General features: G+C 45.4%; 1 protein-coding gene across 2 annotated transcripts in view; it reads right to left on the bottom strand.

Moving 5' to 3' along the window:
• The window catches only part of LOC135204101 (bis(5'-nucleosyl)-tetraphosphatase [asymmetrical]-like), a 37793-nt gene extending 15141 nt beyond the window's left edge, over nt 1-22652 (bottom strand). Inside the window, exons 1-4 of one of the 2 annotated variants that reach the window (XM_064234107.1) lie at nt 22496-22652; nt 18420-18535; nt 17964-18185; nt 3144-3376 (exon numbers count right to left, since the gene is read on the bottom strand). In XM_064234107.1, the coding sequence (XP_064090177.1) occupies nt 17988-18185; nt 18420-18535; nt 22496-22607 (426 nt within the window). In that variant the 5' untranslated portion in view covers nt 22608-22652 and the 3' untranslated portion in view covers nt 3144-3376; nt 17964-17987. Of the gene's footprint in view, nt 1-3143; nt 3377-17963; nt 18186-18419; nt 18536-22495 lie in introns of those variants that run through there. The other variant, XM_064234106.1, reaches the window with a different exon arrangement.
• Between the last annotated feature and the right edge of the window lie 4206 nt (nt 22653-26858).

Below are 26858 nucleotides of genomic sequence, written 5' to 3'. Positions count from 1 at the left end.
TCAATTACACACTTTCGCCCAAAATACATGACTCGGCGCGAGCGCGCCCGCCCTCGGCACCGAGACATAATTCAAGGGTTCAATTCATGAAAAGAGAGGAAATCGCCGCATCTACGGCGATAGCTCCATGTTGGTTCATAATTAAGTAATGAAAATGAAAACAGTGTACTTACAGTTTCATTTTCAAGTCAAACAAACCATTAGTAGAAAACACAATATAAACAAAGCATACGACGATGAAGCGGGCAGAGAGCGATGACGAACACGTCCTTCACACCCGCGGCCGAAAGCAAAAGTGATTTGTTTACCTCCCAGTCGGACAAGCAGTTAACTACCGTTCTCCCCTTGTTCGAAGCTTACGACCGTTCCAGCTGCCGCTAGCTACTTCCTATTGTTAAAGGACCGATGGTTTGTATTACGTATCGGAACAATTATTTCTTATCGCACTAAAAAACATCAGCGACACATCTCAGAAATGATTTTGTCACTTTGACATAATTTTTGCACCATTTTATATTAGCCGTTACATGGAGTATTATATATGAAAATGTGCGCAATTTCATGTAAAATACAATTAAAAACAACTCATGGTTGTAGCTTTCATCAGTGTTGAAATATTTTTATATAAATAACAATAAGTGCCAAAATTTCAACCTTCGGTCAACTTTGACTCTACTGAAATGGTTGAAAAACACAATTGTAAGCTAAAACTCCTATATTCTAGTAATATTCAATCATTTGCCTTTATTTTGCAACAAATTGGAAGTCTCTAGCACAATATTTTGATTTATGGTGATTTTTCGTCCAATTGTCGTAATGTTTGCACCATTTTAAATTAGCCGTTACATAAAGTTTTATATATGGAAATGTGTGCATTTTCATGTAGAATACAACAATAAAACAATTCATGGTTGTAGCTTTTATCAGTTTTGAAATATTTTCATATAAATAACGATAAGTGCTAAAATGTCAACCTTCGGTCAACTTTGACTCAACCGAAATGGTCGAAAAACGGAATTTTAAGCTAAAACTCATACATTTTAGTAATATTCAGTCATTTACCTTTATTTTGCAACAAATTGGAAGTCTCTAGCACAATATTTCGATTTATGGTGAATTTATTAAAAACATTTTCCTTACGTCCGTGCGGTAACTTCCGAAAAAAATCAGAAATCTTTTTGTCCGATTGTCATAATGTTTGCACCATTTTAAATTAGCCGTTACATAAAGTTTTGTATATGAAAATGTGCGCAATTTCATGTAGAATACAACAAAAAAATAATTGAAGGTTGTAGCTTTACTCATTTTCGAAATATTTGCATATAAATCACGATAAATAGAAAAAAAACCACATTCGGTCAATTTTGACTACCGAAATGGTCGAAAAACGCAATTGTAAGCTAAAACTCTTACAGTCTAGTAATATTCAGTCATTTATCTTCATCTTCATTTTGAAACAAATTCGAAGTCTCTAGCACAATATTTAGATTTATGGTGAATTTAAAAAAAAACTTTCCTTCCCTCCACGCACGGATTCTCCGCTGCAAATCTCCGAAATGCGTACATCGCATTCTCGTAATATTTGTTCCATTTCAAATTTGGCGTTTCATAGAGTTTTATATATGAAAATGTGCGCAATTTTATGTAGAATACAACAAAAATAATTGAAGGTTGTAGCTTTTCTCATTTTTGAAATATTTGCATATAAAGAAAATATATATAAAAAAATTTGACATTCGGTCAACTTTAACTCATCCAAAATGGTAAAAAACTGCAATTGTAAGCTAAAACTCTTATAGTATAGTAATATTCAATCATTTATCTTCATTTTGAAACAAATTGGAAGTCTCTAGAACAATATTTAGATTTATGGTGAATTCTTGAATAAAACATTTTTTTACGTCCGAGGGTTATGAATTTATGCATCATTTTGTGATAATATTTTCTCTGTGTTGCTTTGATCGTTTTACAATGTGTTATATACCAAAATGATCGCAATTTACTTTACAATACAACGAAAAAATTAACTTGTTAGCTTTAACCGTTTTGCTCACAGCGCGATTTGAATAAAATTATATATGAAATTTTTTCACGCTATCATATATCACATTATCTATATATGATAATGATATTTTTTTACATTTCTGATGGTTGCATACTAAACTTCAGGCAATGACAAAAAAAGGAGCCAATAATGAACTCTTAATCTTGAAAACTAAGCGCGTTGTGATTTTTTGAAAAAAATAATTTTTCCACTTCGGCGCTCACTCCAAGACCCCCCCGGCATACGGGAGACGATTTTTATTATACCCCTTCGGCGTTAAAGGGTTAACAAGAATGTAGACTTTGGGTACAGAACTGCAAAATGCACTGCTGATGCCATTGGAATTGTCACTACAATAAGTTGTCTTAGTACCACAGTAGTTGTGACATTAAAAGTAGCGTCTGGTTCTTCTGGACTCTGGTCACTCAAAAGTCAAAATCCCTAAGGAAGTATGTTTGGTCAATGATGCTTATAATTTTGATGTCTTATTACATTTGTGTAAAAGCACAACAAAAAAAAAGTAGTCATTCTGACAGAACTGGAAATGAGGTAGCATTCGACAGAAGTGTGAGCAGGAGTCTATGTCCTAAACATGCACAGGTCTGCAAAATGCAGACTGTCGAAGTCACAGGAATTGGAATTGTCACAGAAACAAGTTTAGTCTTTTTACTTGAGCAGTCATGATACATAAAACTAATACTTGAGTCTTAAGGACACTGCTCACTCAAAAGTCACAATCCTGAAGAAGCATGTTTAGTTAATGATGGTTATAATGTCTTATTCTGTATGATATGAAGGCACAACTAAATCAGTAGTAATTTTGACATAGCCAAAAAGATGAAGCATTGGGCAAGAGGGTGAATTGGAGTCTATGCTAAATATGCTTGGTAACCAGTCATTTCTGATAACCAGTCAGAGATGATTGCTTATCGACCTGGAGACAAACAACTCCCATCCAAACAAGCACCTTCAAAATGTTGCTTAAAGATAACCTCATCTGACTACATGTCATTTTGTGACCCTTTTGAAAAAAAAAAGTACTAATTCTTCTCCCTAGTCCCTACATCATTTTTTTTTCAAGTTATATCTTGATTCTCCATTAAAACTTTGTGTCACAACCATTCAAATCCACAGTCCCTATGTATTGGTTGTTATTCAACTTGCCTATACATTGGCTTTGAGATCTCAAATATGCAAGCCTTAGTGCTGTTGTCTTGGATTCACCATCTCCTTCAAATTATGAACTTTGATCCCTGGCATGCTAGTTTCCAAAGTTCTTCTGGATCCATCAGCTCCTTGAAATCTGTGATATTCAGCAACTCAGCCTTCCACCTAAATTATCATTCAGGGTGAATATGATTAATGGTTTAGGGAGCAAACTGTTTTGAAAACAATACGTTTTTCAATACAAACTAACCAATCATATTTGCAGCGCCTTCCTCACATCTCCACCACTGACAGTTATACATTTTAAATGTACCACACAGGAAGTGGTTGTTTGTTGGGGAACATCACTGACTGTGATAAAGCTTATATAATGGATGGTTTGTATGAGAAACTATTGTAAAATCTTTTAGATACCCTCCATCTACCATAAATTAATACTGCTGTGAGTTAGGTGGTACTACTAAAAACTAAGTTTATAGTATGCTATACAGAAAATCTCTTTTAAAAAGACTTGGTAAATACTTCACAAAATCAATGTAATCAAAAACTGATATTGTAATGATACAATTAAGTTTGTTCATACTTACCTGGCAGATACATATATATATATGTATTTTTCCGAATCCGACAGAAATTTAAACACTTACGACACACGCAGTGGGAGTCAGGTGGTTAGTACCCATTCCCGCCGCTGGGAGGCGGGTATCAGGAACCATTCCCATTTTCTATTCATAATTTTTTATTTCCACTGTCTCCTGAGGGGAGGTGGGTGGGGTACTTGATTATATATATCTGCCAGGTAAGTATGAACAAACTTAATTGTATCATTACAATATCATTTTGTTCATGAAACTTACCTGTCAGATATATATATAGCTGAATCCCACCTTTGGTGGTGGGAGTAGACAGAATAGAAGATTTTAGGAAACATATATATGCAGATAATTGATATCTTGGTTCCTTACCTCTTAGCATAGCTGACTTCGTGGTTACTGCCGCGTAAGTCTGCTTGTGCTAATAGAGTTGCCAGCAAGGTAGAGACCTATAAAGCTGGTGCACTCCAGATGATCTGAAAACAGGGGCGAGACCACGACGTGGACTAGACCATTGACCATACAAATGAGGGCAACGAAGTAAAACCAAACCACTTGGCGTAGCCTACCAAAAGTATCCCACTTAGACTAAGCTAATGGAAGGGAGATCCGCCGCAGGCGGTCAACCCACAACCATAACACAAGTTAAACACTCCCTAACCAATAAAGGATAGGATGAGCGCTACCTCCTGCCCCCAAAACAGTGTCTGCAGCGACGTATGGTCCGAGCGAGTAAGGAACATTTTCGTATGTTGCTTTCACCTCCTCCCGCAGTAGTGTGAAGCGAACACCGAATTGCTTCGCCAATAAGTGGCGCCCAAAATATCTTTGATTGCCATATTTTTGTGAAAAGCCACCGAAGTAGCAATAGCCCTCAACTCGTGGGCTTTCACTTTCAGAAGCTCCATGTCACTTTCACTACACTTTTCATGGGCTTCCTTAACCGTACTTCTTAAGAAGAACGCCAGTGCGTTCTTCGACATCGGAAGATCTGGTTTTTTTCACAGAGCACCACAAGTTCTCCGAAGAGCCTCTGCATGCTCTGGTTCTCTGCAAATAAAACTTGAGAGCCCTGACAGGACACAGGACTCTCTCAGCTTCAGGTCCCACTAGCTCCGACAACCCTTTGATCTCGAACGTCCTCGGCCAAGGGTTGGAAGGGTTCTCGTTCTTTGCTAAGAACGTAGGACTTAAGGAACAAACTGCACTATGATCCTTGAACCCAATGTGCTTGCTTATGACTTGAATTTCGCTAACCCTCTTCGCCGTCACCAGAGCGGTTAGGAAAATGGTCTTCTTAGTAAGATTCCTAAGCGAGGCTAAATGGAGCGGTTCAAATTGACTCGACATGAGAAAACTTAAGTACCACGTCTAAGTTCCACGATGGTACTTTCGGTTGGAGAACTTTCACAGTCTCAAATGATCTAATGAGATCATGAATGTCTCTATCATTCGCTAAGTCGAGACCTCTATGCCTGAAGACCACAGAAATGACAATTTGTCAAAAATTGCATTTTTCCTAACTATACAAACCTGAGGTCCTTTAACAATAGGAAGGTAACTAGCGGCAGCTGGGACGGTCGTAAGCTTCGAACAAGGGAGAACGGTAGTTAACTGCTTGTCCGATCGTGCGCGCGCCCGCGCGCCCGAGAGGTGAAGAATCACTTTTGCTTTAGGCCCATGCAAAAAGTTGCAGAGTGAGGGGTGGCATGAGGTGGGACTATATGTAAAGGACCTCAGGTTTGTATAGTTAGGAAAAATGCAATTTTCGACAAATTGTCATTTGTTCCGATACGTAATACAAACCCTCGGTCCTTTAACAATAGGAAGACTCACTTCTTGGTGGGAGGAATCTGAGTCTTTTTGGTGAACAGACTGGTGTTCGTCCAACCCTGGAGTGCCTCCCTGGTCGTAAGAGCAAGGGAGGGATCCAAACCTCTGTCCGATTGATCGGGGTGTGCACCGCAGGATCAATGGTCAGACCTCTGGGCCAAGTACTAAGAGAGAGGCAAGCGTATCTCTTCGTACCAGCAAGCAAGAACTTGTTCCTGTTTGCAAGAGACAATCATAAAATGATGGGTTGTCTCAAGTTGGCATCCACTTCCTCCCCCTTGTTGGAGGAAGTGGTGGATATTTACTCCTATCCCTACTGAAAGGGATAGGATGGTGCTCTATTGAGTAGCTCACCTGCATCTCGTCCTTACCCAGCAGGGTGACGACCGTGTCCCTCTACCCAGAGGTAGAGGGAAGAAAAAGATGGGAAGAGGAGCCAGTCACACTCTCATTCCTCATCCATTCTTACGGTCACACCAGGACTCGATGCTGTTCAGCCTGCGAGGGTCTGGGTTAACTACACAACGTGTTGAGCAACCACCACGGTTCCCAAGGAAAAAGATCCAAGGAACTGTGGGCAATATCCCGAAGGTAGAAGGAGGTGCATGCGGTCCGGTTGGACCAGGCCCCTGCTTCTACCTACCTGCGCCACGGAGAAGTTCTTGCGAAACGCGAGAGAATGATGAAGAGGCATCCACACTCATCCTAGGTGTCGAGTTTCTTCAGACAGCTCCGTCGCGCCTTCACAGGACAAAGCAGCATAGCCTTCGTATCGGAGGCGGTGAAGTCCATTAGGGAGGTATTGTGAAGGACTCGAACCAATCGTCAGTTACCGAAGGGTTCTGAGTCTTCGCTACGAAGATCGGTACGAAATCGAGCGTCACAAATCCCCATCCCTTTTTTTGTGTGCTTGACTTCTCAGAGAAGTCATGCAGTTACCTAAGACGAAAAGAAGGGAATAGTCGTATGACCTATCCTCTTCTCGACTTTGGTTATGTACAGTACTCATACTGACAAGCTATTAAGACGAAGTAATGATTGCTCTGGAACAACCGAACTACAGTCCACAGCATAGTTCGTAACTGACTTGGGCGCTCTGACAGCTGCCGACTGACTGGTTCGGAATCAGTAGAGGCAAGTTGTCCAAGCATCCGGGTAAGTCACGTGACCTTCGCCCTTTAAAGAGTTATGCTGAGAGACCAAACAAATAATATATTTGTTAGTCACTGATGCCGGACGGCGCGGCGATGATTCTCTTAATGCATAAGCTCAAAAAGCGAAAGTCAATTGCCTTCAAAAGACGAGGTCCCTGATGGCAAGAAAATCTCATAGACGTTGAATCTCAGCTTTAAGGAGAAACAACACTATGTGACGTTGAAGACGAAGGTAGGCAATGAATGCAACCTACGTCTTCCAGCTGAATCGAGAGAAGGAATCTCAAGATTCTAAACCTGTGCTTACAAATGACTGAAAACGCTAACCGCCATTTCATTGCTGTCCGGTGTGCAATGAAAGCGGGGCGTTCTTCAGTAATGAAACACGGGAAAGCCGCCTGAAGAACTGCTTCTCATGGGCTGAACGTTTGGAAGTAGAGCTGGCAGGTGTGGGAGTAGGCGATGTCTTTCAATACATCTGCTAATCCGGGGTGAACAATGAACAATTGCACACCTCCGAATACAAGATATTTTGAGGACAAACTCAGATTCCGCAAAAATCATTCGCATTATCGCAGTGCGATGCAGCAAGAGACTATTACAGAATTCTGTTACCGTGCGGTAAACAGAAAGATGAGAGTCGAATAGATATCTCTGTTTAAAATTCTCGCAATACCGAAGACGATGAATACTAGCGTCACAGCAGTAGATGGTCATTCATGTATGCGAGAATCCCCGTTAATCAGAGACTTAAGTCCGTGATTGTTGGGCAGAGATACGGTTGGTATTCAATCAAAGCAGGTGAGAAAGACATAACCAACCGTGCATCTCGAAGCGGCAGCTGGTACTGAAATGCCTCGGGCAATTCAATACGCAGTAGCTGTCGCTGACTCGTCATCCTGAGTTGCCAAGTAATCCTTTCCACGAAGGAATGCGTTCGGCTAGAACCACCGAGCATAAAAAGATATGCTCGAGCAATTATATTTATGCGAAACGAATTTCGGTAAATATAAAAGCTTAAATGGTGTTGTTGTGACAACACCATAAGTATATAAAATTGAAACTGGAAACTCCTGGAGGTTGCAGGCAACCCCGAGTTGCAGTTCAATTAGAATACTTCTCGTCTAAGTCGCAATCCGTAGAATAACAGGATATGCGCCTACCCTTCGACCATTCAACTGCTTAGCAGGATCATGTCGCGAGGTTAATATACGTAGTATATTTGTAGGATTCTGAACAACGATCTCCATCCTAAATTCTTTCCTTCAAGAAAACCAAAATAAGGATTGGAATCGACCACCTTCGATCTCTATCAAAGAGAGTGAAGAAGTCTTCCTCGAAGGAAAGCTTCAATGGTGAACAGAATACTTAAGATGATAGTTCAAGCCAAACTGGATATTCCCGTCCGTTCTTCTCTATTCCAGGTTGGTCGCCTACTGTGAGATAGTCTTCTTTCAGCAGCAGTCTTCTTCCTAATGCTAGAAATTCCAGGAATTCGGAGCATAGGCGAGGTTCCCGATTATCGTGTAACATATCGGGTATTCTCGTCTCGCTCACTTTGGACCGTGGTCTCGCCTAAGTGTTTGGAGATCGTAAGAAACTCGAAACACTCTGAATGCGCTAGAAATTCCGTAGAATTCTAAGCAGTCTGCAAACCCCCACCGAATTCGTCAAACGACATCGGCTGGTGGTCCTCTCGATTCCCGTAGAAATCGAGAATGGGGCAGGATCCCTCCTCAACGACCGGGGCTTACGTCAGGTAGGACCCGAAGGTCCCCCGGTAGCGCAGTCCCCAACGTGGGATCCTACAGAGAAATCTCTGTAGGATCCCTCCCCTTTCCCTCGTAGCCGTAAGGAGAGAGGGAATGGGGGAGGAATTGGATACTCGCTCGCCTTCCCAGTGGAACTAGCAGTTGGAGAAGATTAGGAGCAGCCCCATCGTCTTGCGGCGATGGCCTCTCAGAGTCTGGGAAAACGTATCGTCATGAGAAGACGTTTCCCTAGGAGGGTTACGAACTCTCACTGTAGGTAAGGGTCTGCCGCCACTGTGAACGTCGTCTGGGTGGGGCTGATCGACACCTGACAGGAGAGAGCCGATACCGTCCTCCGACTCATTCCAGTCCTCGTCGAGGTCGAAACCTCTCAGGAGGACCGAAGGAGTATTTAAATACGGTGTCCGAAGACACGTAGAACGCCGCTGTCGCAGTAGAGGAGGTGGAAGTAGCTTGATCGACCCGGCCAGAACTGAGAGAGCCTTCTTGTCCGGAGACGAGAGACTCTGGTTCAAGACAGAATCGGCAAGCTCCGATCGCGGCAAACCCACCGTCGGTTTGGGTTCCCTCTCGGGCCCCAAAACGACTCGAGCAGAGACATGGGCTCTGCTGGTGGGAGCGGCGATCCTTCCCCCAGGTCGTTGTGCTGACGAATCAGTGCAATAACCTGGGCAAAGTTACTCTGACTCTCGGAAGTTACAGCATCTTGAGGAGTAGGGACCGTCCAGTCCCTCCTACAATAGCAGCTCCCAAGACCCTCCTCCTTCAGAAGAAGGACCAGCAACAGATCCCTGACGGTTGCCTCCAATCACTTGCGCGTACGTCCCTGGCTGGTCCTAAGACCATACCTGGCACGTGCGGCGTCGTGACGGAATCGTGAGCGGCGCATCTCTCACGATCACTCCTATATACCTCGCTCTTCCTGGCGTATGCCGAGGAAGTTGAAGGTATCGGAGAGACAGAACTGACGCTCCCCCCTCCCCCCCCTGACGGTCGCCTCCAATCACTTGCGCGTACGTCCTGGTTGGTCCTAAGACCATACGTGGCACGTGCGGCGTCGTGACGGGAGGGTCGTGAGCGGCGCACCTCTCACGATCACTTCCTAAGCTACCTCGCTCTTCCCGGTGTAGCCCGAGGAAGTTGAAGGTAGTGGAGAGACAGACCTGACGCTCCCCCCCCGCTCGCTGGCAGGACCAGCGTACGTGGGGGGCTGCAGCCGATCACCAACCCGCGGTGGGGATCGATCTGCAGGCCTGGCCATGCCGCTCACCTGTGGCGAGCGGCTCGACTGAGCACGTCGACCCCAGTGCGTCAGACGAGCTGCTGCTGGTTACCGTCATCCGCCCGGTCCCTGTGGGAGCGGCGGTCAGGTGACCTGCAGAGCTCACTTTCGCGGTGAGACCGGTGAGCGTCCTCGCGGCACGTCAAACCGCTGGTACCAGCCGAGGCTGGTACCGTCGGTCGAGGGGACCTGGGGGACCTCTTCCCAGCCTCAACCCGTGGTCGGTCAGAGACCGTCACGACCACCCGAGGTACCGGCTGGTCGCTACGAGAGCGGCCGCTGGCCTGGCGAGAGTCACCTGAGCGGCTCTCGACAGTCTTCTGCTCCGTGCCTCGGTCATGACGCTGAGCGAACTCAGGCGTCTTAACTTTGGCTGCACGGTCACCCCGAAGGAGATCGTACACTCGGAACGTTTCTCCGCGGACGAGAAACCGAGCCGGTACCTGGCTTAGCAGCAGAGCTGTCAAAGACCAGGCGAGGGTGTACCAGCGGTAGCCAGCACACCCTTGGTCCCCGTCTTCTTCTTCTTCTCAGAAGAGGAGACGGGCCCCGTTCCCGAAGGAACAGGAGGACCAGCAGAAGAACCCCCCCGTCACACCGGAGTGAGACGAGCCCTTCGAAGTTCCCGAAGGAGTCTTCTTGGTGGGGGAAAACCCCGGTTACTAGCTGGTCGCTGCGAGAGCGGCCGCTGGCCTGGCGAGAGTCACCTGAGGGCGGTTCTCGCCAGCCCTTCTGCTCCGTGCCGCGATCTTGGCGCCGAGCGAACTCTGGCGCCGAAACTTTGGCTGCACGGTCTCCCGAGGGAGAGCGTACACTCGGGATCTCCCGCGAACGAGAGACCGAGTCGGAACCTGGCGTAGTGGCATCGCCGCTAGCACCAGGCGAGGAAGTACCAGTGCTAACCGATACTCCTCTGGTCCCCGTCTATCTCTTCCATTTTCGGAAGGGGAGACGGGCCCCACTCCCGAAGGAGCACGAGGACCAGCAGAAGGACCCCCGTCCCCATTGAGGTGGGACGGGCCCTTAGAAGTTCCCGAAGGAGACTTCTTAGGGGGGGGAGGCAGCCTTCTTCTTCTTCGGCTTATGGGCCTTAGAAGTCGAAGGGGAAGAGGCAGCAGCAGACGAAGACGAAGATGACACCTTCCTCTTCTTCGTCAGCTCACGCAGGACAGTCGTCAGGTCCTCCATCCAGGCCGGAGTCGGGCCTATTGCCGAAGCAACACGGCCCGACTGCACCTGTCCGGAAGGACCTGGGACTGGGGAAGAAAACACCATGGGCAGGACCAGCATGGACAGGCGCAGGAACCGGAGCGACAGGAACAGCAAGCAATCAGGACGGCAGGAGCGGCAGGAACAGCGGCAGCGGTAAACACAGAAGGGACAGCCAAGCCAGTAGCGGGAACCACATCAGCGACAGGTACGGCAGGCCCAGCCATCGCCTCGTAGAATCATCGGCAGCCAGCGGGAACCTGGTTACTGGCGGCCGGTCCAGGGGCGAGCTGCTGGGACAGCGGAAGTCTGGGGCAGGCAACACGAAGAAAACACAGGCGGCGGCGGCATACCCCTCCTCGTACGGTGGCGACCGGCCCTAGTAGCGGCAGACGGCGTCACCGACACAGCATGGGGAGTGTAGACCAGCGGGGGGAAGCAGCATAAGCGGCCGTGAAGGTTGTAGTGGAGACCGCTCCAAGGTCACCGCCCCAGACCTCGCTAGACGCTGCAGCAGATCGTGGATGGCTAGGCCAACGGCCCATGCAGCCGCAGTGGCCCATACCTGTCCAAGGTCATCTCCCACGGATGTAGCACCTGCGGTAGCACAGACAGATTAGTAAGAGGGGTTCCCTCACGCACGGGGGGGAGGACATGCCCCATCCCCGAACGGCAAGTGAACCGACCCCAAATACAAAATACAACGAAGAAGCTGAGCGGGGGGCAGGAAAGAAGACGAAGAATCGGATACCAAGGGAGTCGCGGGAGAGCTTTCCGACGACTTCCTGGCAGACCTTCGCTTACCCCTACCCCCGCACAGCAGTGAAAAGTAATATGAAAATGAAACAGAATACTGCACTTGCGATTCACTTCATAGAACTTAAAGGGGGAAAGGGGGAAAAATCAATTCCCGGGTAAGAGCGGAAACTTGATCCATAATAATATGATGCTATCATAAATATATATGAAATGAAACAGAATACTGCACTTGCGATTTTCACTTTCACATAAATAAATCGTAAGGATTAATTCCCGGGTAAGAGCGGAAATTGATCCAAAATTAAATTTGATGCAACTAATAAATGAAAATGAAAAGAATACTGCATTGCGAATCCACTTTCATTGCATTCTATTCATACAAATAAGAGGCTCGTGCCGAGCGCAATCACGCTCTCGGCAACGAACGCACAGGGCAAAAATATAATGAAAAAGAGTACTTACATCTTTCAAATTACACACTTTCGCCCAAATACATGACTCGGCGCGAGTGCGCCCGCCCTCGGCACCGAGACATAATTCATTTCATGAAAAGAGCGGAAATCGCCGCATCTACGGCGATAGCTCCATGTTGATTCATAATTAAGTAATGAAAATGAAAACAGTGTACTTAGCAGTTTTCAATTTTAAGTCAAACAAACCATTAGTAGAAAACACAATATAAACAAAGCATACGACGATGAAGCGGGCAGAGAGCGATGACGAACACGTCCTTCAAACCCGCGGCCGAAAGCAAAAGTGATTCTTCACCTCTCGGGCGCGCGGACAAGCAGTTAACTACCGTTCTCCCCTTGTTCGAAGCTTACGACCGTCCCAGCTGCCGCTAGTTACCTTCCTATTGTTAAAGGACCGAGGGTTTGTATTACGTATCGGAACAAAGCACGCTTCTGTAGCCTTTAATCGTGGGAACGGCTAGTTTCGCTTCTTTCCTAAGGTGAAGAAGGAAATCTGCTATCTGGCTCACAGAGGTTGAGGTGGAGGAAATGCCCTTCTTTCTGCACCAACTTCTAAAGACAGCCCACTTTGATTGGTAAACTGCGATTGAGGAGGGCCTCCTTGCGGTGGCAATCACCGTTGCCACAGGTCTTGAAAAACCCCTCGCTCTGGCCAACTTCTTGATAGTCTGAACGCAGTCAGACTAAGAGCGGGGAGGTTTTTGTGGTACCTCTCGAAGTGGGGCTGTCTGAGTAGATCTTTCCTTAGGGGCAAGAGTCCTTGGAAGTCTACCAGGAAGGACATCACCTCCGTGAACCAGTCCGCTGGCCAGAAGGGGGCGATGAGGGTCATCCTCGCTCCTTCTGATGCAGCGAACTTCCTCATCACTTCCCCGAGGATTTTGAATGGGGGAAAAGCGTAAATGTCTAGTCCCGACCAATTCCACAGTAGGGCGTCTACTGCCACTGCTCCCGGGTCCAGAACTGGGGAGCAATACAGCGGAAGTCTCTTCGTTCGGGAAGTTGCGAAAACGTCCACATGAGGACGTCCCCACAGCTTCCATAGCGCCTGGCATACCTCCTGATGAAGGGTCCATTCCGTCGGCAGAAGCTGTCCTTGCCGACTGAGAAGGTCCGCTCGCACGTTTTTCACGACCTGACACAAACCTTGTCAGAATCGTGACGTTTTGCGACTTCGCCCAAATCAGGATATTCTTCGCGATGGCGAACAGAGAAGGAGAGTGAGTTCCCCCCTGTTTCCTGAGGTATGCCAAGGCTGTGGTGTTGTCCGAGTTTATCTGAACCACTTTGTTGGAGACTTCCTCTTGGAAGAACCTTAGAGCAAGGTAAACCGCTGAAAGTTCTTTTAAATTGATGTGCCAGGACACCTGTTCCCCTCTCCAGGTGCCTGACACTTCTCTCCCTCCCAGTGTTGCTCCCCAACCCGTGGAGGACGCGTCGGAGAACAACACTAGGTCGGGGTTCCGAAGCTTGAGCGAAAGTCCTTCCGCAAGCTTCTTTGGATCCAACCACCATTTGAGGTGCTTTTTCACTTCTTCCGTCAAAAACAAGACCTCTTCTAGATCCTGTTGCGTGACCAATTGCTTGAGAGGAAGAACTGAAGTGGTCGGAGGTGCAACCTTCCCAGAGAAACAAACTTCTCCAGTGAGGAAATGGTCCCCAGCAGACTCATCCATTCCCTCACCGAGCATGTTTCCTTCCCTAGGAAGGCTGACACTTTGTCTAGGCATTGAAGCTGTCGCCCCTGGGACGGAAAAGCCCGAAAAGCCACCGAGTCCATCTGAATCCCCAGATAGACTAAGGATTGAGAAGGAGTCAGATGCGACTTTTCGAGATTCACCAGAAGTCCCAGGGACCTCGCTAACGACAGAGTCGTGTGAAGGTCCTTCAGACACCGGTCTTGCGATGAGGCTCGAATAAGCCAGTCGTCTAGGTAGAGAGAGATCCTTATTTCCGCAAGATGGAGCCACCTCGCAACGTTCTTCATAAGAACGGTGAACACCATCGGCGCCGTGCTGAGACCGAAGCAGAGTGCCCTGAACTAGAATACCTTCCCTTTCAGGACAAACCGCAGGTATTTCTTGATCGGGGATGGATGGGGACGTGAAAGTATGCGTCCTGAAGGTCTAAAGAGACCATCCAATCCCCCGGTCTTAAGGCTGCAAGCACGGATTGAGGAGTCTCCATCTTGAACTTCTGCTTGGTTAACGAAGCGATTTAGACTGCTGACATCCAGAACGGGGCGCCACCCCCCTGACTGCTTCGGCACTAGGAACAGACGGTTGTAAAACCCCGGAGAACTCCGGTCGAAGACCTGTTCCACTGCCTGCTTCTCGATCATTTGATCTAGTAGATCGTGAAGCACTTTCTGTTTTTCTCCCTGATACGAAGGAGACAAATCCTTTGGTGTCGAAGACAGCGGGGGTAACTTCAGGAAAGGAATTCTGTACCCCTTCTTGACGATGTCCAGAGACCAAGCGTCGGCACCTCTCTCTTCCCAGGCTCTCGCGAAATGTAGAAGTCTGGCTCCTACCGGTGACTGAAGGACTTCCCTCTCACTTCTTGCTCTTGGAAGGAGCGGGAGTCTTGCCTCTGAAAGAGCCTCTTCCTCGAGGGGCTGCTTCGAGGAAGAAGCAGATCGAAAGGGCTTCGATTTCTTCAAAGCAGAGGACCCAGAAGACGAAGTAGTAGTAGGCTTCCTAGAAGACTGTGCCAGAAGGTCTTGGGTTTGCTTTCTCCTGGAGACTGGCAGCTATGTCCTTTACAATAGACTGGGGGAAGAGATGTTCTGAGAAAGGAGCGAAAAGAAGATCCGCTTTTTGCGCTGGCGAGACCACTTTGCAGTAAAATTGCAAAAAAGTGCTCTCTTCTTAAGCAGTCCCGTGCTGAAATGAGCAGCCAATTCCTCAGAACCATCCCTGACGGCCTGTCCATGCAAGACTACACTGGACAGCTCCCCCAGACTGATGGAATCAGAACTCCTGGACCTGGCATCCAAAACTCCTAGGCACCAGTCAAGAAAATTAAAGACCTCTAGTGTCCTGAAGAGGCCTTTAAAATGAAAGTCTAGCTCACTATGCGTCCAAGAGACCTTAGAGGAAGACAGAAAAGATCTTCTGGCAGCATCCACAATACTACCAAAGTCTCCTTGAGCCGAGGCTGGAAGCTTAACTCCGACGTTTTCTCCCGTCTCATACCACATACCAGCTTTGCCACAAAGTCTTGAAGGTGGTAAAGCGAAAGAAGTCTTGCCTGAAGCTTTCCTCTTTTCCATCCAATCATGGACCTTGCGAAAAGCTTGCTTCGTAGAAAGCGACTTCTTCATTTTCACAAAGCCCGAGATCTTAGTAGCTTTGGATGACGAAAACTGAGAGGGAGGAGTACGTGGAGCTTCAGGTTGGAAAGTGTCTGCAAAGACTGACTGTAGCAGACGAGTCAAAACCTTGTAGTCCGTCGAAACTGGAGCCAACTGCTGTTCTTCGTCCACTTCGACGAAAGCGTCACTAATTTCCTCTTCAGACACTGGAGAAGTCGGAGGAAGTAAGGAAGAGACACGAGCTTTCTCAAAAGAGAAAGAGCGGCGAACAGGAAGAGTTCCCGCTTGCGCTTGCGGAGGTGGTAAACTGATGTCCGTAGGTGCGCGCTTGGCGTCCGAAGCCAATCTACTGGCGCCGACTGAAGCGCGCTCGACAGCAACAGGTGTACACCTGGCGTCCACTGGCGCGCGCCGAGCGTCCACTAAAACGCGCTGAGCGTCCACTGGCGCTCGCTTACCTTGCACCGAATCACGCTCGGCCTCCACTAAAGCGCGCTTGACTTTCACAGAAGCGCGCTCGGCATCTAAAGAAACGCGCTTCCTATCTACAAGTTTTGTAGCAGCGGAAACAACCGCTTCACGAGAGCGAGAAACGAATTTCTCGCCTCCTCTAGAAAGTTGCTGGGGAGCAGAACGAACTCTAGAGGGAGACTCAAACGGAGAGAGAGACGAGCGAGGAGAGGGAGAGGGAGAACGCCTCGACCTCTTCACAGGAAGATTGTCATCCTTCTTACGGCGACGTGGAACAGTCTCTCTCGAAGAAAAAACATCTCGAAGTTGCTGCTGAAGAGACTGGAGAATCTTGCTTGTAGGTGAAGCCTCCTTTTCTGGGGAGGGGTTGATCCTGTGAGCAGGTGAGTGGCGAGGGGATGCCTTCTTCCTACTCCCAGGAACCGCCACTTCACGCACCTTAGAGCGACTGCGGCGCTCGAAAGAAACATCTAGGAAAGACTCCGCCTCCGAAGAATCCTTACGCTTCTTCTGCGGAGGAAAAGCAGCAAACGCACTATCAGGCGACGAGCAAAGTTCCGGAGAACAACTCGGACGTGAAAGCGTCCCACGAAACGGCGAGCCGTCCTTTTCCAGCGGACGTGATGCGGTATGAGAGCTCCACCCCTTGCGCGGGGAGGAAGCTTCAGAAGAAGAAAAGCACTCCTTGAGAAGACGTGCATGCGCACGCTCCTTGGCAGTCTGGGTAGGTTCGTCAGAAGCTGCCGAAGGCACGCCAGATCGGTGGGGGTTCCTCGTAACCCTCCTTCGACTTTCGACATGCTCTCTCCCCGTAACCTGGGAGTCAAGCAGAGGTCTAGGTTCTAGAGGCGGAATGAGGCCGATCTGACGCACCCTCCACTACACAAGGGGCACTTTCACTGCACTTTTCTTCCCTTTTGCTCTCCAGAGCTAACACTTTTGATTCTAGGTTACGAATCGATTCAAGAATTAGCGATAAAGTATTACCTTCTACCGACACTGCTTCAGGGGCCGGAGGCAACACTACAGGGGTAGGAGCATAATCTACAGAAGGAGGGTTAGCAGGAGAATCATTAAAATCTTGCCTACCTGAAACACTCCTGGAGGAAGACCTCCTTAACCTATCTCGCTCAAGTTTCTTAAGATAGGTTTTCATACGCCTTCCACTCAGACTCTGTTAATCTTTCACACTCCTTACAACGACTTTCAAACGTACATTCATTCCCCCTGCAAACCTTACAAAACGAATGTGGGTCTACTGAAGCTTTCAGTAGCCTACCTCTACATTCGGACATAGAACAAAATCTAGCGCTAGCAGAACTAGACCCTGACATCTTGATCAAAGAAAAATCAATACCAAATTCAAATCAATCCAAAGTCAACGTGTGCCAAGCCACCGATCCAATCAGATACCAAAGAAAAAACCAAAAGGGATACTCAAGTAGCTAGTAAGTTTCCAAAATCTGGACGGAGGTGCTGCAAACAGGTGTTTCCAGCACCGGCGACAGAAAAATTATGAATAGAAAATGGGAATGGTTCCTGATACCCGCCTCCCAGCGGCGGAATGGGTACTAACCACCTGACTCCCACTGCGTGTGTCGTAAGTGTTTAAATTTCTGTCGGATTCGGAAAAATACAGCTATATATATATCTGCCAGGTAAGTTTCATGAACAAATAAGATTTTATTATGCATTGCAAGCTTAAAAATTAGTCTAGATATAACAATGAAATTATACACTGATATTGATCTTTCTTATAAATAACCCAACTCTTAAAATTTTTGGTGGGGGGGAACTAATCATGATAAAACTTTTTAGCACTAAAATTATTATAAATGTCTTTTGGCTACTATTTTGAGTTTGAATCACAAGTAATAGAATAGAACTTACATTTCCTTTGATCCTGTGGAATGACTAGGCTTGCTGCTTGAGGTAACCATCGCACTCTTTGAGTGTTTCTATCATGTCGGGGAACTTTGCTAGTTGACAAGCTTCTGTTAGAGGCAACCATCTATAATCTTGATGCTCCTCAGACATTAAAACAGGCGTACTTGGCTCAAGAAGTTCAGCCATCCAGTAGATCACAGTCTTTGGTTTCCCCTTCACTTCATACTGAAATTTGTAATGGAAGGTTTCAAAGCTTTGGGGTGCAATAAAGCACACAACAAAAATTACTCCATATCTTTATGGTGCAGTCCTCAAAGATATTGCAACTCTTACCTCATATTCAATGCCTCACTTTAATTCAACATGTAACTGCTTCATTTCTTGAAAGATCCTACAGCCAAGTGCTGTACCTTAATGTATTTCATTCAGTTCATTAATAAAAAAAAAAATTTCTCTAACCTTTAACTCTTTTCTAAAATCTTCAATAACTTTAAAGTGTTCATTTCCTAATCCTGCCTCTTCCTTTGTTTCTCTTAAAGCAGTTTCTCTATCTGATTCCCCAGGATCCACATGTCCTGTAAATAAAAGTAAATTCAAAGCAAAATATTCTCATAAGATGTATAAAACTTCATGGAGGGCTACCTTTCATTTACAAGTGGCTGACTAGTTCAACGACACCAGTCATAGTTTTCTTCCTTTTTATAATGATAAACTATACATCATTAATACAGCGATTTACTTAGCAGCCATTTATTTAACACATCATAATACTTGCAACAAGCAGCCTGAATCATGCACTCATATAACACCCGATATACATGGGAAACTGAAACAGTCAAAGACAGATTTTATGACAGTACGTACTTACATAAACATAGTACAGTAGTACCTCGAGATACGAAAGGCTCAACTTACGAAAAATCCAAGTTACGAAAGCAAAGACGAAAAATTTTACTGCTCTACATACGAAAAGTTTTCAAGATACGAAAGGTTTCTGAAAGTCTGAGATTTGCCCCATAACAATTTGAAACTCGCGCCGCACGCCGCCATCTTAGTTATAGTAGACTCGCCACCATCCTCCTGCTCTCCCTCCATTGGTTCCTGATGCTAGCCAAGCCATGAATCCTTCTCTCTAATTGGACAGCATCCTTCCCATCATGCATCTTCTATACATACATACTACGTGTTGGCGTGCTTTACCTCGGCCACTTCGCACCCGAAACTTTACCGTACGCAATCGGCATTCGTTCGCTCCAACGATTTCGTTTAGTAACGTAAATTCGTTAGTGATTTCGTTGCAGTACGTACATACTATCGTGTTGTGCTACTTTATCGTGTTGTGAGAACGTAACTTAATTACGTACAGTACATAGAGTCATGGGTCCCAAGAAAGTTGCTGAAGTTCACAGAAAGAAGAGAATGCTTTCTATGGAGACAAAAATGGAGATAATAAAAAAGTATGAAGCTGGCTTGCGGTTGAGTGTGATCGCTAAGGAATACAGCCGAAATCCGTCGACGATAGGCACCATCCTTAAGCAGAAGGAAGCCATCAAAGCAGCTACACCTTCCAAGGGCGTCACTATTTTGTCCAACAAGAGGAGCCATGTGCATAATGAAATGGAAAGGCTGCTTCTTGTATGGATCGAGGACAAAGAAATCAATGGCGATACGATAACCGAGACGGCAATCTGCCAGAAGGCCAGCGCTATTTTCGGCGATTTGATTGCCCAAGCCAAAAGACGACGGCGGAGAGGGAACATCAACGGCAACCCCAGAGTTCAAGGCTTCTCATGGGTGGTTCGAAAAATTCTGTAAACGGACTGGCATCCATTCGGTGTGAAGAAATTGAAATTACGTAAAACTATAAAAAAGTAAAACGAAATGTAAAAAATCAAAAAAAAGACAAAATAAATTTTATTTTAAGTTTTTTGTAAAGTTATAAAAGTGTTTACAGTTTTGTTAATGTGTTTTGTAAGTTTAGTTTGTTTTTGACCTTTTTTTTTTGTATGTGTTTCGTAAAGTCAAGTGTACGTATCTGCCGTTTGTCCTCCTCCTCCTCCTCTGCCGCCACTTTCGGAGATAGCCTCACTCGAAAGGTAAGCTTCGACATTTTACGTTACAGTAATAATATTTCTTGTGCACTAATATACACTTTATTTACAGGTTTGGATTTTTATTCTTAATTTAGGTACTGAATGGTCCAAATTGTTGTAGTATTTCATTGTTTTATAGGGTCAATTTAGCTTTATTATGAAATTTAATGGGGTGTTTTTGGCGGGCTTGGAGAACGGATTAGCCATTTTACATGTAAAATGTGTTCCAAGATACGAAAAACTCATTTATACGAAGGCCGCCTCGGAACGGATTAATTTCGTATCTCGAGGTACTACTGTACCTACATACATTCAAGCCCATAAACAAAGTATACATACATTCAAGCCTGTAAACAAAGTATATATACTTCAAGCCCAACTGTAGGACATAGTGTAGCAAATCTAAGACCTTGAACTTAGACGAAATTGCATCAATGTGAAAATAGTAACTTTGTGTTGAAATACCATTAAAATTGACCAATACCATAAATATACTAAAGCTACCAGTAACATGTAGCTAATAAAAATGACTTTAGGTCAAGATCAATACTTGCTACACTTCACGCTGAAACATTTTGAATTGTAAAACAAGATAATGAGTGTTGGCATTCATACCAAGAAAAACACTTGAACTAACCAAAAGAACTACCGACAAAGTAAAAGTGCAAAATTTTATGCTAAGAATGCATCCAAACAATGCCATGATAACTAGCAAAAGTGAACAGAGATACTAACAAATAGATGGACAGTGATGAACAGATAGACATATTTGCTTTTAAGGTTCCCACATAAATATTTGAGGTCCCATTGACAACTTGATACATAACCACTTGCGATGAGGCATAAAGCCCAATTACTTTAGTCAAAATGCTGTTTAGATATAGATATTTCTTTTTTTATTATAAATATGGTTTAAATTTACTTTTTCCAAGTATTGACTGAGCACACCAAAAAATTTTCTTAACAATTCCTAACAAATTCAATGGAACTCATTCAAAGGTCAAAAATTAAGTAAATGACACTTAAACATGTAATGATTGCTGTAATGACAATCGTAGCTATCCTAGTCTAATTATAAATGTATACAAAACATTTCAGAATACTGAAATTCCAATTTACAGAGAAGTTTAATCATTCATACAGCAATGTACCAGTTGACAAAGTCAAGTACTAACCAATAAAAAACAAAAATATCTCTCAAAAATATTTGTAAAAGTCAATACAATATACCTAGTGAACTGACAGATCTACATAATAGTAATTGTTACAAACCAAATTATGTACTGTACATCCAGTCCCTGGTTATCGGCAGGATCGGTTATTGGAGATTTGGTTTCATGGCACATGTTGAATATATTCATAACTGGTTTACAGACCCAATGTCTGGTTATCAGCAGCTTAAGCACCGTGAGACCATCATAAAATACAAGCATACGTAACGAATATGCATCTTTTCCATGGATCTTATAAAAAGTTTCACTTTACTTCACTGTATCAAATAATACTGTATGTAGTCTCATATTACTATTGTATTAAATATACCGACAAGAGATTAATGTTTTGGTTTGAACAAATCAGCTGAGGGCGGAGGTAAGTTTATTTTGCCGCATTTAACTCAATTCAGGGCAATTTTCTTGCTTCTAGTAAATCTCTAGGAACTGTACTTATATGGGACAAGGTTATTTTTTGTTATATGAAGTGTTTTCAAGTCAAAACATGACTTAAATACTTCTTGATGTTTACAAAAATCAGTTATTTATTGTTAATATGACAAATTTTTAATAAATTTGTATTTTTTATAGTTAACAAATCTGAGGTCTTAACAATAGTATAATCTTCTAGCGCCAGCTGGAAACTGGTTAAAACAATCATAAAGATTGTTAACCAAGAAATCTGTGACATCTGGCAACTCATCCATATACAAGGTGGAAGCTGGCCACCAAACCAGGGCTTGGTACCTTGTGACATGTCAGTCTTTCTTCCAACCCAGTACAGACAGTCCCCAGTTATCGGCGGTGGTTCCATTCTCGACAGGGTGCTGTTAAGCAAAACCCGCCATTAACCAAAACTGATGTTTATGCGCTTATGGCGTCAATAACCGGTTAATGGCGCCTCTGTTAGGTGGATTGCGGTGCCTGTAGACTTTTGAATTTCACTTAAGAACGACTTTCAGTTGCATCAAGCCCCCAGGAACAGAACCCCTACCAATAACTGGAGGCTGCCTATACTTTTCTTCAAAATACCAAGATATCCATCATGGGGATTTTAAACATACAGTAACTACTAACTGATGTTCTGTTAGCACATATATAACATAAAGAACATGTCTTGTAGCTATTGGGCCAATCTAGATCAGCTTAAATCCACATAAGACTAACATACACAGAAATATTAATCAGCCACCTGGGTACACCCATGCAAACAAGGATATGTATACATTACCTTTTGGTGGGGTCCAGTGATGACACCCATATGAGGTTTGCATCAGTAAATACTCTATACCCAATGCCATTCGTCGAAAGATGATGAGACCAGCTGCTCGTAACTCGGCCATAATCTAGTCAGGGTAATATGAAAAAAATTAAGATAACTTCCAATTGAAGCAGAAAACTTACTCAAAACTCTTGACTTCTGAGGTAAAATTGACAATTTGTCCAAAAATTGCATTTTTTCCTAACTTATACAAACCTGAGGTCCTTTTACAATAGGAAGGTACTAGCGGCAGCTGGATAGGTCGTAAGCTTTCGAACAAGGGGTTCGGTAGTTAACTGCTTGTCCGACAGGCGCGCGCGCGCGACTGGGAGGTAAACAAATCACTTTTGCTTTTGGCCCCAAGCAAAAACTGCAGAGTGAGGTGGCATGAGGTGGGACTATGTGTAAAAGGACCTCAGGTTTGTATAGTTAGGAAAAATGCAATTTTGGACAAATTGTCATTTGTTCCGACACGGCATACAAACCTTCGGTCCTTTTACAATAGGAAGACTCACTTCTTGGTGGGAGGAATTCTGAGTCTTTTGTGAACAGACTGGTGTTCGCCCACCTTGGAATGCCTCCCTGGTCGTAAGAGCGAGGGAGGGATCCAAGCCTCTGTCCGATTGATCGGGTGTGCACCGCAGGATCAATGGTCAGACCTCTGGACCAAGTACTAAGAGAGAGGCAAGCGTATCTCTTCGTACCAGCAAACAAGAACAAGTTCCTATTTGCAAGAGGCAACATAAAGTTATGGTTTTGTTTCTCTTGTTGGCATCCACTTCCCCCCCCTTGTAGGAGGAAGTGGTGGATATTCGCTCCCATCCCTAGTGAAAGGGATAGGATGGGGCTCTGTCGAGTAGCTCACCGGCATCTCGTCCCTTTATCCAGCAAGGTGATGCACCGTATCCCTCTACCCACAGGTAGAGGGGGAGAAAAAGATAGGAAGAGAAGCCGAGTCACTCTCTCATTCACTTATCTATTCTTACAGTCACACCAGGACTCGATGCTGTTCAGCCTGCTAGGGTCTGGGTTAGCTACACAACGTGTTGAGCAGCCACCGCGGTCCTAAGGAAAACGATCCAAGGGACCTGTGGGCAATATCCAAAAGGTAGAAGGAGGTGCCAGTGGTCTGGTTGTACCAGACCCCTGCCTTCAGTACCTGCGCCACGGAGAAGTTCTTGTGTAACTCGAGGGAGTGTACTTCTAGGTCATCTTGGTGCTGACGAAGAGTCTTCAACACTCAGCCTGGGATGTCGAGTTTCTTCAGAAAGCGCGGTCGCGCTTTCACAGGACAAAGCAGCATCTACCTTCGCATCGAAGGCGGTGAAGTCCATTAGGGAGGGGAATTGTGAAGGACTCTAACCGATCGTCAGGAACCGAAGGGTTCTGAGTCTTTGCTACGAAGTCGGTACGAAATCGAGCGTCACGAATCCCCATCCCCTGGATGCTTGACTTCGCAGGAAAAGTCATGCAATTACCTCAGAGGAAAAAGAAGGGAATGGTCGTATGACCTATCCCCTTCTTCGTACTTCGTGATGTCCTGTACCCTATACTGGTCTATCCGTCTGCAGCGAAGTGTCTCACATTCTCCTATCCCCATGCAGTGAAGTTCTTCTCGGTAGTTGGATAGGACACCGACACTCAATGGTGGGTGTCGATGGTATGGGTACTGTGACAAGCTATTTAAAACGAAGTAATGATTGCTTTGTAACAACCGAACTAAGTCAACAGCGTAGTTCGTAAACTGACTCGGGCGCTCTGACAGCTGCCGACTGACTGCGTTTGGAAGGAGGCAAGTTGTCCAAGCATCCGAGCAAGTCACGTGACCTTCGCCTTAAAAGGGTTTATGCCAAGAGACTAAACAAATAATTTGTTCGTCACCGATGCCAGAAGGCGAGGTGATGATTCTCTTAAGGCATGTGCCCAACAGGCGAAAGTCAATTGCCTTCTAGAGACCGAGTCCCTGATGGCAAGATATCTCATAGTATAGTTGATTCTCAGCGAAGGAGAAAACAACACTATGTGTCGTTGAAGACGAAGGTGTACAGAAAAAGCAACCTACGTCTTCACAGCTGAACCGAGAGAAGGATTCTCAAGATTCTGAACCTGTGCTACAAAGACTGAGAACGCTAAACCGCTATTCATTGCTGTCCAGTGAGGATCGTAGTTGCAATAAAAGCGGAGCGCTTTTCAGTAATGAAGAGACAGGGAATACTGCCTGAAGAACTGCTTCTCATGGCTGAACATTTGGAAAGTAGAGCTGTCAGGTCGGAGAGTAGGCGAGTCTTCTGACACATCTGTTAATTCGGGGCGAGCAATGAATAATTGCACACCTACGAATACGAGATATTTTGAAGACAAACTCAGATGTCTGCAAAAATAATTTGCATTATCGCGGTGCGATGCAGCGGGAGACTAGTACAGACTTCTTGTTACCGTGCGGTAAACAGAAAGATGAAAGAGTCCAAGAGATATCTCTGTTGAAAATTCTCGCAATGTCGAAGGCGATGAAATCGAGCGTCACAGCAGTAGATGGTCCTTCATTATTGCGAGAATCCCCGTTAATCAGAGACCTAAGTCCATGATTGTTGGGCAGAGATACGGTTGCGGTAGTCAATCAAACCAGGGGAGAGAGAGACGTAACCGGCCGTGCATCTCCGAGACCTAGCTGATACTGAGCTGCTATCAGGCAGTTCAATACGCAGTAGCTCTCGGCGACTCGTCACCTGAGTTGCCAGGTAATCCATTATTCCACGAAGGAATGCGTTCGACCTAGAACCATCGAGCATAAAGAATACGCTCGAGCAATTATATTTAAACGAAACGGATTTCGGTAAAATACAAAAGCTGATTTGGTGTTTTGTCATGACAATACCAAATATCTAAAATCAAAACTGATAACTGCTGGGAGGTTGCAGGCAACCCCGAGTTGCAGTTCAATTAAGATACAATTCGTCTCGGTCACAAACCGTAGAGTTAACTACGGTATGGCCTACCCCCGGACAATTCAACTGTTAAAAGAATCATGTCGCGAGGGTAATATACGTAGTATATTTGTAGGTTCTGTACCACGACCTCCATCCTAAATTCTTTCCTCTCGAGGAATGAGAATAAGGATTGGAGATCGACCGCCTTCGTTCTCTAGTCAAGAGAGTGAAGAGAAGTCTTCCCAAAGAAAGAAAGCTTCAATGGTGAACAGAATACCGAAGACGATAGTTCAACCAACTGGAAGTTCTCGTCCGTTCCTCTCTATTCCAGGTTAATCGCCTACTGTGAGATACTCTTCTTTCAGCAGCAGTCTTCTTCCAAATGCTAGAAATTACAGGAATTCGAGCATAAGCGAGGTTCCCGATTATCGTGTAACAATTATCGGGGATTCTCACTCACTTTGACCGTGGTCTCGCCTAAGTGTTTGGAGATCGTAAAAAACTCGAACACTCTGAGTGCGCTAGAAATTCCGTAGAATTCTAAGCACTCTGCGAAACCCACCACCGAATTCGTCAAACGATATCGGCTGGTGGACCTCTCGATTCCCGTAGAAATCGAGAAAGGGGCAGGATCCCTCCTCAACGACCGGGGCTTACGTCAGGTAGGACCCGAAGGTCCCCCGGTAGCGCAGCCCCTAACGTGGGATCTTACAGAGAAATCTCTGTAGGATCCCTCCCCTTTCCCTCGTAGCCGTAAGGAGAGAGGGAATGGGGGAGGAATTGGATACTGGCCTCGCCTTCCCAGCGGAACTAGCAGTTGGAGAAGAAAAGGAGCAGCCATCGCCTTACGGCGATGGCCTCTCAGAGCCTGGGAAAAACGTAACGTCAGGAGAAAAACGTTTTCCCGAGGAGGGTTACGAACTCTCACTGTAGGTAAGGGTCTGCCGCCACTGTGAACGTCGTCTGGGTGGGGCTGATCGACACCTGACAGGAGAGAGCCGATACCGTCCTCCGACTCATCCTGAGTTGCCAGGTAATCCATTATTCCACGAAGGAATGCGTTCGGCTAGAACCATCGAGCATAAAGAATACGCTCGAGCAATTTATATTTAAACGAAACGGATTTCGGTAAATACAAAAGCTGATTTGGTGTTGTCATGACAATACCAAGTATCTAAAATCAAAACTGATAACTGCTGGGAGGTTGCAGGCAACCCCGAGTTGCAGTTCAATTAAGATACAATTCGTCTCGGTCACAAACCGTAGAGTTAACTACGGTATGCGCCTACCCCCCGGACAATTCAACTGTTAAAAGAATCATGTCGCGAGGGTAATATACGTAGTATATTTTGTAGGTTCTGTACCACGACCTCCATCCTAAATTCTTTCCTCTCGAGGAATGAGAA

Source organism: Macrobrachium nipponense, chromosome 44, assembly GCF_015104395.2.
Source record: "Macrobrachium nipponense isolate FS-2020 chromosome 44, ASM1510439v2, whole genome shotgun sequence".
Classification (NCBI taxonomy): domain Eukaryota; kingdom Metazoa; phylum Arthropoda; class Malacostraca; order Decapoda; family Palaemonidae; genus Macrobrachium; species Macrobrachium nipponense.
Note: the sequence above shows the minus strand (reverse complement) of the source record. Positions and strands in the feature narration are given on the sequence as shown.